Below are 12371 nucleotides of genomic sequence, written 5' to 3'. Positions count from 1 at the left end.
AAAAAAAAAAAAAAAGAAATTAGGTTTTCTCTCCCAAAGAGTTTTGTGCTACTGAATTCCTATTCTGAGAAGCTGTGAATCCATTTAATCTTTTTCTTCAGGGTTGAAGGTTAAACTTGTAGGTCAATTCATTGCATAATTAGATTTTAAATGCATTCAGAATAGAAAAAAAAAGTATAAAATAAATGAATATAAAATTATATTTGAAATAAAATTTGTTGATTTTGTTTTCCTTCTCTTACTTGCTTTGACTGTGTAGGGCTTTGTAGATGAGTTGAAGGAATAGAATATTGTTGTTCTTTTTACCTCTTCACATTCCTAGGAGGAAGCCATTAGAGTGTTTTCTCTTTTTATTAGCTTTAACGTTTAAGCAAGTCTGTCAGACATACTCTGATTGAATCTATAGGAAGTAATGACAGAAGTCATTTCAGTTTTTGAAGAAACATTTGAGCTATCCAGAGACTAATGTTTCCTTTAAAACATCTGTCTTCTTTTATTTGCGAATCTTTGCCATTCTTCTAGCTTTAAACTTTCCAATCTTTTTATATTTATTCTCTACTTTGGACTTCCTAATTTTGGAGTTCCCGGATGGTGCAAATGGCTAAAGCACTCGCCTGCTAACTGAAAGGTTGGAAGTTGGGGTCCACACAGAGGCACCTTGGAAGAAAGACTTGATGATTTCCTTCTGAAAAATCAACCATTGAAAACCCAATAGAGCATAGCTCTACTCTGACACGTATGGGGTTGCCATGAGTTGTGGTCAACTGCAACAGGTTTTTGGTTTTTTTTTTTTTTTTTTTAATTCTAATAATGTAACTAATAACATTCACATTATAGAATCTTAGATTCTAAATCACACATATTAAAAAAAATCACCATTTGAATTCCTGCATTCTTTATTACTTTGTCACTGACACATAGAATATAGAAATGCCTCACATCAGGATCATTGGTAAGCTAGTGGCTTGTATAGAGACGCAATAGCCTCCCGTGGATAATGATGATGTTTTCATCATTATGTTTCTCCAAGAAAGAACATTTTGGGAGGTAGTGGGTAGAAGCAGGCCCACTTTCCACCTCTGAGTTCAAAAAACTTATTTACTGGCATGGTGGTGAGCATAGTTGCCTTCCAAAAAATATGTTTTTTAAAAGCAAATAAATATTTCCATTCCCCTTTCTTCTTTTTATTTTCTCCCCATTTCTCTTTCTTTCTCTTTCTCTCTCTTCCTCTCCACTATAAATTATTGTGTGTGTGTGCATTTAAAGAAGAATTCCTGTGGACTCAAGGCAGGCTTCAACAGAGTGCAGACCTCAGACCTATGGAAGAATCAGAATTCCCATGGTGCATTCCAGATCAATGGCCCTTTACTCCCTTTGTGTCCCCTGACATCTCCATACACACCTCTCTTGACTGAATGAGAAGGAATCACACAGAAATGGAAGAAAAAGAAGGAAGGGCATCAAACCAATTCCTACTCATAGTGACTCTATAGGGTAGAATAGAACTGCCTCATAGGGTTTCCAAGGTTGTAAATCTTTACAGAAGCAGATTGCCATATCTTTCTCCTGCAGAGCAATTGGTAGGCTTGAACCATTGACCTTTCAGTTAGCATCTGAGTGCTTAATCTCTGCACCACCAGGAAGAGCATAAAAATGCAAAACTCACTGCATCAAGTCGAATCTGACTCATAACAACCCCTCCTTGGGTTTCCAAGGAAGTATCACTATAGAAGTAGATTGCCCAACCTTCCTTCTGAGAAGTGGCTGGTGAGTTTGAATTGCCAGCCTTCTGGTTAGCAGTCAGATGCCTTAGGTACTATGCCAGAGTTCCTAGGAAGAGCATACACTATCTCAAATGTGATCTGGAAGCATTGGTGTTTTTTGGGACCTCAGTGTTAATTCCTAAATATGTTCAGGTGCCCACTATGTGGAAAACACAGTGGATGCTCTCTGCACAGAGGTTCTGCCCAGAGCCTTTGCTTCAAGGAACCTATGGTCTGATAGGGAAGTGAGTGCCTTGAGAGGATAGTCAACCTTTTTCTAGAACACAGTTGTTTACAGCAAACTGTCAACATTTATTCTCAAGAAACCTTCACAGAACACTGTGAGGTGCTAGATGAAATCCTTGGATCAGGGAGTTCTAACCCCAGGCCCAGGACACAGCCTGTGCAGCAGTGCCAAAATTTATGCATCTGTGTTCTTTTCTCCCCTGTGATTGCAGCTCAATTACTGTAGGTCCCACAAGCTGAAAGTTTTTGTAAAATGGAAGAGGATCCCTTTTATATATATAAAGCCATCATTTACTACATACCTATCAGGGCCATGTTCATTTTACCTAATGCTGCACACATGACCTTATTTTATCCTCACAATAACGTGTTTGAAATAGAGGATATGTAAGGAAACCAGCTCAGAGAGGTGACTGGCCCACACCAGCTCCCCCAGCTATTCTCAGCCACAGCTAGAGTACAGAGCCAGGTCTGTCTAATTCCCAGCTGTCTGGAGCTCCCCATTCCTGAACTAAGGTTGTGGGCAGCACTTCAGGATCCTAGGCATGACCCTTTCTCTGGTAAAGCCTGTCACCTAAATTGTCATTGGGCAGGGTCACTGAGAGATTGGATTGGAAGAACAGCTCTAGCAGAGCTGACAGGTCATTCTGCTTAAAGTCAGGTAACATGAATCTGAGTCCTGACCCAGACATGGACTAGAAAGACCTAGCTTCTCTGTGCTTCAATTTTCTTGTGTAAAAGAATAATATTGACATTATCTGTATTGTAGAATACATGAGGATATACTGAATGCATTAGTTTCTTAGGGGTACTATAACAAAATACCACAAAGTGGGTGGCTTTAAATAACAGAAATTTATTGGCTCACAGTCCTTAAGGCCAGAAGTCCAAGTCAATGTCTTGGTGGAACCATGCTCTCTGAAGGCTCTAAGGGGAAGATCCTTTCTTGTCTCTTCCAGTTTTTGGTAGGCATTCCTTATCTTATAGATGCATCTTCACATGACTCCTTTGTCTCTTTGTGTCTTGTCTCCTCTTTTCTAACTGCATCACCGAGAATGGGTTAGGAACTGTCCTATTCAGGGATGACTTCATGTTAACTGATAACATTTTCAAAGACCTTATTTCTAAGCAAGGCCATATTTACAGGTATCAGGGGTTAGGACTTTTGGGCACACAGTTCAGTCCATAACAGCAATAGTATTTTTCTCTCTGCCTTTTTCCATAGGCACATCTTCCTCTGACTTTCATCTTTTGCCTCTGTCTTCCACTTTTGAGGTCCATGGTGATTACATTAAGTACCCCTTGGGTGATCTCTCCATTTTAATCATATCTACAAAGTCTCTGTTTTCAAACAAGGCCATGTTCACAAGTACTATGGATTAGGATTTCAGCACATCTTTTAGAATGCACAATTCATTCCATAACACTGAACTAGTAAAATGACTGGTGCTGGCCATCAGGATACCATTCTACATTGCCCCTGCAGCTGAGTGTACACATGAGTGGAAAAGAAGAGTGACATGGCTGAGAAATCACCACACAGCTGTGACCAAGCACTGGAAAGCTGCTGTCTTCTCTCTCTCTTCTCCCTTCATCTCAGCAGTCACAGGGAGGTAGCTTCTGCCTGCCACACCCACCTTCATGAGCAGTTCTTAGAAGCCTGCAGGCTCTGTCAGCATGATAGTAATGGTGAAACTGAGAGCCTCTGTGATCAACTAGCAAACCCAGAGAAGAATCCCACAGTGATAAAAGATCATGTTCAAGAAAGTGTGGAAATTGGGCATAGAAGAGCTTTCTGCCCAGAACCAGAGAGAAATGGAAGGGAGAGGACTAGCAAATGGCACAGAGGGTTGCTGAAGCAACCACAATCTGGCTGGTCCTAGGCATTTCACAGTGGTCCTTCTTTGGTGCTATCATCCACTCCCCTCCCTTCCCCTGGCCACATCCATCTAATTAGAGACATTGGCAGTGGGGCCAGTCTCAATTCTAGATGCTTAATGACAGTTGTCCATTTATACATTAATACTTTTTTATTCCTATAGGCTCATGGCTGTAAAATAATGTTTATCATCTGAATAGCCCTCTTGTCAGATGTCATATATTTTCAGAATTGGAACAGTCTTTCTGGAATGCTTTTCTGCTCTCCTCAGACTACTTGTCGTATTCCTGAGACATGTCTTTGACCCTTCATCACCAGTTTCTAAAGCCCTAGGTCCACAATCCAGAATGAGAAATTTTTAAATCTAAACAACTCTGAAAATGAAGGTTTTTTGTTGTTGTTGTTGTTGTTTGTTTTCCCTGACACTCTTAACGTTGTTTTTGTACTTTTGTCTCAAACTTATATGATCAAACTGAAATTAATATGAGGTTTAGGTATGCATGTCTTGCTTAGCACACATTTTCATGTTTTGCTGCAGAAATAATGTGTTTGATTGTGGGAAGCTGCCTTCAGCTCAGCTTGGGTGTTTCATCACATACCTTTCCAAACTGAGAAATGCTTAGTTCCAGAACACAAGTGAATGTGGGGGGTGGAGACAAGATGGAGTTAAGTCCAAGTCTGTCCTTATTATGGTGCACTTGCAACCAGTAACCAGTTATCATTCAGTTGACACTGGCTCAAGGTGACCCCATGAGTGTCAAAGTAGAACTGTACTCCATGTGGTTTTCATTGGCTGACTTTTCAGAAGCAGACACCAGATCTTCTTCCAACGCACTTTTGGGTAGACTCACAGCCAATCTTTTGATCAGGAGCTACTTTAACTGTGCATTACCTAGGGCCTTTCACACGTACTTGTAGGGATGATTAATTCCAAATCTTTCAGCCCTGAGGCCCTCACTGGGTTGTCCCACTACTATGCAGCTGAGGGTGTGATGCCAGTCAAGCTGTCTGGGAAAATATGGCACTCAGGGCAAAGGTTGGTGAGCCTGGTCCTGGGAGGGAGATCCTAGGCATGACCCTTTCTCTGGTGAAGCCTGTCCCAAAGAGATGCATCTATGTCCATGGTTTTATAACGTTTTTTGAATCCTTACTGACAGCTATATGCCCTGATTCATTGTTATCCACTAAGGTCATATGGTTGCATTGTCAAGTTTTGGTGTCAGAGCACTATCGCCACAACAAAATAAGGGTGCAAATCTGACATCTTTTACATAGCTGTTACCATGCTGCTGTACAGTGCTGTTTTATGGAAATAAATATTCTGCATCTCTCCAGTTCTTTTTCATATTCCAATGGAAGTAAGTGAATTTTTTAAAAAGTCTCCATACAGTGGGAAACTTTGAAAGCAAAACAGTCATTCATTTGGTTTGAAGTAACCCATCAGCTGCAGAAGTGGCTGCCTTAGGGTGTGCAGTAGCCAGAATGATCTCTAATGCTATGATTTAAATGTAGCCATGGTGACAGCAGAGACATCGATGTGATTGCTATGTTATTCACAGTCATTTTGGAAGGATTATAGCTCCCAGTTTCCTTATATTTTATAGATAGCAACTCAATTATGTAAATAAATGTCGGGAACCCTTTTTGGCTTGAATTTATTTAATAATCTCTTACAAGAAATATTAGCAGGAAAGCAAGCCAAGGGCCACTAACACTGTTGTCTATGTGTGTCAGTCTTGGACAGATCACTATTTGCAATGGAATATGTCAGAGTACCCAGGCGTGAAGACTGTCCGTTTCCCAGATGGCCAGATTTGGAAACCAGATATTCTTCTCTATAACAGGTAAGGACACTGGAAAAAAGGAAAATATTTTCATATGTGTATATGTTTGGCAATCAAGTGTATTTGAGTATTTTCCTGACATGTTGGATGAGTTATCCATTATTTGGGACCATTGCTTCCTGTGGGTTTTTTAAGCAGACAGGTCTTTGAGAACTGGAACAGATTCTACTCTGCTAATGTTTTCCACCATGAATGCAGGTTCACCATAGCTTGTGTGCTGCCTGAGGTGGCCACATATGCAGGCTTGGGTACTGAAGGTGCATGACATTATTTTTGTGCACATGGGCACTGGAGGCATTCTTGCATGACAGGGATATACTCACTGAATGTCAGCCAGTGTGGTCAACAGCAGAGGCAGTTGCTTGTTCCTGGGATACTCTGGCGGAGTCTACTTTCTGGATTCAAGTATTTATTTGGTACATCCCCCTTGTGTGTTTGGGAGAGTTCTGCAGCAAAGGCAGATGAGTAGATGAGGAGTATCTTCTCCAGTTGCAAGTGGAAATATGTAGAGCAGTTTGTGTACCTCTGAGAAGAAAGGTAGATAAGGGCATGGTCTAATAGTTCTTCTGAGGCCACAGAATAAGCAAGGCAGTCTGATATGCAGACCAGACCCCTAAAAGGTGGGTATCCAGGCAAAGCAGATTTCTAGAAGCAATGAAAGTCTTTACTAAACCTATGGTCAAGTAAGAGAATCCAGAACATCTCCTTCCAATAAGATCTAAAATGCAATAAACTAGTTGCTGTTGATTCAGCTCTAACTCTTAATTTTCAATGGCTGATTGTTTGAATATAGATTTCTAGGCTGTTATTCTGAGTTGGCTCTGGGTGGACTCAAACCTCTAACCTTCTCATTAGCAGCCAAGTGCATTAACCATTTACACCGCCTAGGAACTCCATGAAATGTAGTAATGAGCTTAATATAAAGAAAGTTATTTCCTAATGATGATTGCTGTCTCTAGCCTACACTAAGGAGAGAAGCAAGCTTTCCTGATTCAGGGAAACAGTGCTGCCATGAGCCACTGCTTTTAATGGTCACACAGTGATTCTCTCTGGACAATTTGATGTAATTTTCCTACACTGGCTACTTCCAGAAGGCTATGTGATTGAATTTTTTGTATTGACTTCTAATTATTTTTCTGTCTTTGCTGCTGGTGGTCACATTTCACTTGAATCATTGGGGATTGTCTCTAGAAGAATATCCATTTCTGGTTTGCTGTCACTCTTCTGTTCCTGAATTAGTACAGACAACTAGGTTTTGAGAAACAATGTTTAAAGTAAGAGTGAGTGGTCCCAGAGAGGAGGTGAAACACATGAACTTACTTGACTCAGTGTTGGGTCTTATGTCTCCCAGGACCATTCCTGGGAACATTGACTGCTTAAAGGCAAAGGATTAGGCTGGAGAAAATCAAAGTATAAGTCTTAGCCATGATATTTCCTATTTCTATTACTTCTGAGTTTCAGATTTCTCCTTTGAAAAATGGAGGATATGCCAGCTTCATAGAGGTTGGAAGAATAACTCTGTGGATGTACATAGCAGGTTTTGTGTGGTTCTGGGAAAACAGTTAACATTTGTGTGTTTATAGGCATGATGATGAAGATTTTTGCTTAACGTAAGATGGTATGACAATTAAAAAAAAATATGTCAATAGTATTTTTCATAGTTTCCAATTCAATTTTTTTTTTCATCTAAAATCAAGAATAAATTTATAATGTAGTAGAATCTCTTAATAATGAGTCTGTACTCAAAATCCAAACCTTTGGCTATCAAGTCAATTCCGACTCATGGCAACCCCATGTGGTACAGAAAAGAACTGCTTCACAGGGTTTTCTTGGATGTGATCTTTATAGAAGATCACCAGACTTTTCTTGTGTGGTGCCACTGGGTGTGTTTGAACTGCCAACCTTTAGGTTAGTAGTTGAACCCAAACCATTTGTGCAACATCAGGGCCTAAAACGAGTCTATAAGAGATGTGTTTTATGGCTTATGTGTAAGACCATAAACTCTAACAAATAAAATATTTGATGATTCTAGTATTCTGGTTATAAAGAGTTACCTAGTATTGTATATATAATTGAAGCCCAAGGAGTGAAGGCTTACCAGTCTGTCCGTGACAAATGTTGCCAGGACAAAGCCCCCAGGGCTAACACCCCTCCCCCACCACAGTCCAACTGATGATCACAGAACTCCCTTCTTTTCACATCTCCCCTTGTGATCTACTTACAGATCTTCCTTTTTCTTTTTCTCACCATATCTATATTGACTATATCCACCAGACTCTATTATGGGGTCTGTAGTGGCTGCCTTATTGGGATATGGGACTTCCTTTCTGAAGGAACTGATAAACATTAGAGTTGTATGCTCTTATGAGCACAGTATGGAGGAACACAAAACAAGGCACTATGCCACAAGGAGCTCTGGTAGCATAGTGGCTAAGGCACTTGACTGCTAACCAGAAGGCTGGCGGTTCAAACCCACCAGCCACTCCTCGGAAGGAAGGTTGGGCAATCCTACTTCCGTAGTGATACTGCCTCGGAAACCCAAGGAGGGGTCGCTATGAGTCAGGGCTGACTCGACGGCACATAACAACAACAACAACAATGCCACCAGAGCTCCCAGAAATATATTTAAGCCAGTCATACACACTGTGACAATTATTTGCATAACAAGGTGCCCCACACTTAATGACTTAAACAAAAATTGTTGTTATCTATCATGATTCTGTGGGTTGACTGGGCCAATATGGCTGGTTCTCTGCAGGACTCACTGCAGTGTGGTGCTCAGCTGGGGCTGCCCACTGTATGTAGGACCCAGGATTTTTTCTACAGGCCTTTTCCACATGGTAAGGGCTTCTTACAATAAGGTGGCTGCATCCCAAGAAGAATGGTTTCAGAGGAGGGAAGTGGAAGCTTCTAGGCCTCTTAATGAATGAGCTTGGAAGTCCTGAAACGGCACTTCCACCAGCTTCTGTGGGTCGGAGTTGTCATTACTGGCCCAGAGTCAGTGGAGAAGAAATAAGGCAAACTCCTTGGATGGAGAATAGGTGGTCATGAGCATGCAGAGAGGGAGGGAAGAGATGAAAAAGTATCACACACTAGGGAAGGGAAGTGGTAAAAAATGGTAAGGTGAAGTTACAAACTTACAGGGAATAAGTAGAAAGACCAGAATAAACATATACAAAGAAGGTATAAGGCTAAAGGAACACTAAGCTAAGTGCATTTTTTTAAGGGCCAGTAGAAAGAAGAGAGAGGATGAGTAGGCAAGAAGAGCTCATTTCCAAACATGCATCTGACCTTCTTATCCTCCTTGCTTAAATTCCTCCTTACAGGCTTCTCTTTGCTATCTGGATAGGAGAAAAAGCTCATGGCCTACATGTACATATAATGTGTCTCTCACCTACCCTTCCAGCCTCAACATACACCTGTTCCTCTTCAGCCCAACTGTTTGCTTTTCGGATCACTAACATGCCCTAACATTCTTCACACAGGACCTTTCCATGAGTCTCCTCTCTGTGTGGACTGTTCATTCCTTTCTTTCATCCATCTGACCCAGCTCATTTTCCTATCCTCCAAGACAACCTTCTCTGACTCCCTCAACACCTCCAAGTTAGTGTCTGTTGCCTTTCACAGGTACCTAGCATAAACCCTTTGCCATCAAGTCAATTCTGAATCATAGCAACCCTATAAGACACAGTAGACTGCACTATAGGGATTCCAAAGCTTGTAATATTTATAGAAGCAGATTGCCACATCATTCTCCCAACTGCTAATTTTTCTTTTAGCAGAGAAGTGCTTAAGCAGCGTAAACTAAACAAACAAACTCACTGCCATGTAGTCAATTCTGACTCATAGAGTCCCCTTCTTGGGTTTCTGAGGTGGTAACTCTGTGAAGAAGATTGCCTAGTCTTCCTTCCAAGGAGCGGCTGGTTGGTTTGAACCGCCAGGCTTCTGGTTAGCAGTCAAATCCCTTAGGCACTATGCCACCGGAGATCCATAGCAGTTAATAAATACATGTACAGAGGTAAGATGGAGGGAGGAAGGAGGGATACAGAAATTAAAAGGAGTGCAGAATTTGGATCAATGTAATACAGTGCTGCTAAGAATAGCAAGAGAAGGAAGAAATAAAAGGAAATAAATCATATTGGTGACATAGGAAACATTCAGTTAAAGTGTGATTGTGTCAAAAAAAATTGGCATGGGAAGTAGCAAAAATATCCTTGAATTTAATGGGATCCTGACCTTCTGATATTTTTTATTAGATATTTTAGAAAATACTAAGTTGAGTAATTTCTGCCTGATTCTAAGCACTCAAAATAATGTAATTCTCAGTAGGTTCATTAATATGTGAATACAGAGGAGTTTTTCCTTAAGAAAGGAAAATGCCATCATTCTCTGCAAGCCATGGTTTTTAAAGGAACGTTGGTTTGGGTTGGGCAAAGCATCACAAAGGTATCTGTCATCTTTCTTGCTCTGTTTCTGTTCAATATTTTCAGAAGTCCATGTGTGAGTCACTAATGATTTTTGAAATGTAATATATTTTCTGTGCTTTGAAGAGGCTGGGTCATTGCAAACAGCCATCCCTGAATCATTTCTGGTTTGGGCTGCTTTATTTCCTTAATGGATGGTGAACAAGGGAAGATGTTTTGGGCCAGCTGGCTAGCTTGCTCAGAGGAAAGGATGAACACTAATAAAAGCATTCCTTCCTTAATGCTGATCCCAGTGGTTTGCTGGATGCTTTATTCCTTTTTACTCTAAGCCTGCAGTTCAAGGATTTGTCTGAGCAATATCTTGCTCAAAGTGAATAGCAATTATGGATGGCTTGTCACAATTTTTCCTTTAGGTGGAAATTAAAGGTCTTGCTGCTATCAGCAGTCTGATCATAGGAAGAAAGTGTAAGTCCTGGCTCAACAGCTGCCGTCTCTTGTACTGTGCAGCTGCAGGCAGGTGCCTTGGCTTCTCTGGATCTGTTCATGCTTGAGCCATTACATCAGAAGGTTCCATAAAAATAATAGAATTTTTTTATTAATATATTTGAAAATGTTTTTATTGGTCTTGTATTTTTATGATGGCATAGGTGTTAACTATCCCTTGTTAGAACCAGAAGCTGCATTTGCACATACCTGGGCTCCTAAATGGCTCTGAAATTGCAGTTCTCTGCTACAGACTCTTCTTTCACATGTGTCCATGACTCTGTGACCAGGGGCAGAGCTTGGGGTGAGGGACAATATGTGCAGGACACATTTAGGCGAAATGTAGTCCTGCCTGCAAGGGCTTGTAATTACATTCATCAGTGACCTGTCAATAAACAATCATTTATTCCCTTCCTAAGATATTTAGGTTAGGTTCCCCCTGAAGACAACCCCAAGGATTTCAGCACAGATAGTTTATTTAGGAGGTGATCATGGGAAACACTGTTGAGAGAGGGGACAAGAAGATTGGGAAGGAAGGAAAGTCAATATAGGGTGTGTTGAAACACAAGCTACCATTTGTGGGCAACTGGGGCTGTTCCCATTGGGGGCCTCTGGGAGACTGAATTGCACATGCCTCAGCATTGTTCTAAGGAGATGGAATGTTTATCTATCAACAAACTGCAGTACTAGGTGGGGAGCTGCCTCCAGGGGTTTTAGCTCTCCAGCTCCTGTGCCTCACCTGCCCCATGCTAGAGCTGAGTGTGAGGGACCTCAAGCGGGGTTGCAGAGCTTGCTCCATGCTTGGCTAAGGGTGCAATGCCTCAAGCATTACAGTGCTTGCCTCTTTCCCGCCCCCCCCCCAGGCCCAGTGAGCAGAGCCTTGGGCAGGGTTACAGAGACTCAGAGAAGGAGGCCACAGTGCAGCCATGCCAGCCTTCTGGGAATGGGAAGGCACTGTTAAAAGGAAAGCAGTGGAGCTCCTGGACATGACCAAAATCTTCAGGTGACCAAAGGAAATTTTGCTGCTGAGGACCTCATAGAAAATTTTAAGATGTACTGTTACAGACCATGTGAAGCATAGCCAACACTAGCCTGAGACCAGAATTAGAATATGCCCTGCTACCACTACAAGCTGCTCTGATCAAGATCGCAATACAGAATCCTGACAGAGAGAAAAAATAAATAAATTAAAAATAAATTAAAAATCATTAAAAAGACCAGAGTTACTGGTCTGATAGAGACTAGTGGGACTCCTGGGACTATGGTCCTTAGTCATCCTTTGACCATGGAACTGCATCCACCCCCAGGGATCACCTTTCAGACAAAAAGTTAAGTCTGGAAACTGAACCATAACACCCATGAAGAACTTAGTAAGAACAATCAACCATATGAGACCTAAAAGGCAGCATTTGCCCAAAAATAAAGTTTAGAAGGTAGGAAAGAAGGACAAATGGAAAAGGGGAACACAGTGAAGAGGACAGAAAAGCACTATTACATTATAGGATTTGCAAATAATGTCATAAAAGAGTGTTTATAAATTGTTGAATGGAAAACTAGTTTGCTCTGTAAACTGTCACTCAAACCACAAAGAAATATTAAAAAAAAAAAAATTCATGTGCCATTACAGCATCTGGATTATCAAATATTCAGACCTACTTTAAAGACAGGCTATTTTTTTTTTTTTTTTTTTAGGATTTGGGTGAAGATTTACAGAGTAAATTCACTTTTCATA

General features: G+C 41.0%; 1 protein-coding gene across 1 annotated transcript in view; it reads left to right on the top strand.

Annotated features, from left to right (window-relative positions):
- CHRNA7 (cholinergic receptor nicotinic alpha 7 subunit) overlaps positions 1–12371 on the top strand; it is a 315119-nt gene that overhangs the window by 153292 nt on the left and 149456 nt on the right. The window contains exon 4 of the mRNA XM_007949894.2: positions 5623–5732. Within this exon, the coding sequence (XP_007948085.1) occupies positions 5623–5732 (110 nt within the window). The remainder of the gene's footprint in view (positions 1–5622; positions 5733–12371) is intronic.

This window comes from Orycteropus afer, unplaced genomic scaffold, assembly GCF_000298275.1.
Source record: "Orycteropus afer afer isolate SDZICR_OR568_19922 unplaced genomic scaffold, OryAfe1.0 scaffold00256, whole genome shotgun sequence".
NCBI classification, from domain to species: domain Eukaryota; kingdom Metazoa; phylum Chordata; class Mammalia; order Tubulidentata; family Orycteropodidae; genus Orycteropus; species Orycteropus afer.
Note: the sequence above shows the minus strand (reverse complement) of the source record. Positions and strands in the feature narration are given on the sequence as shown.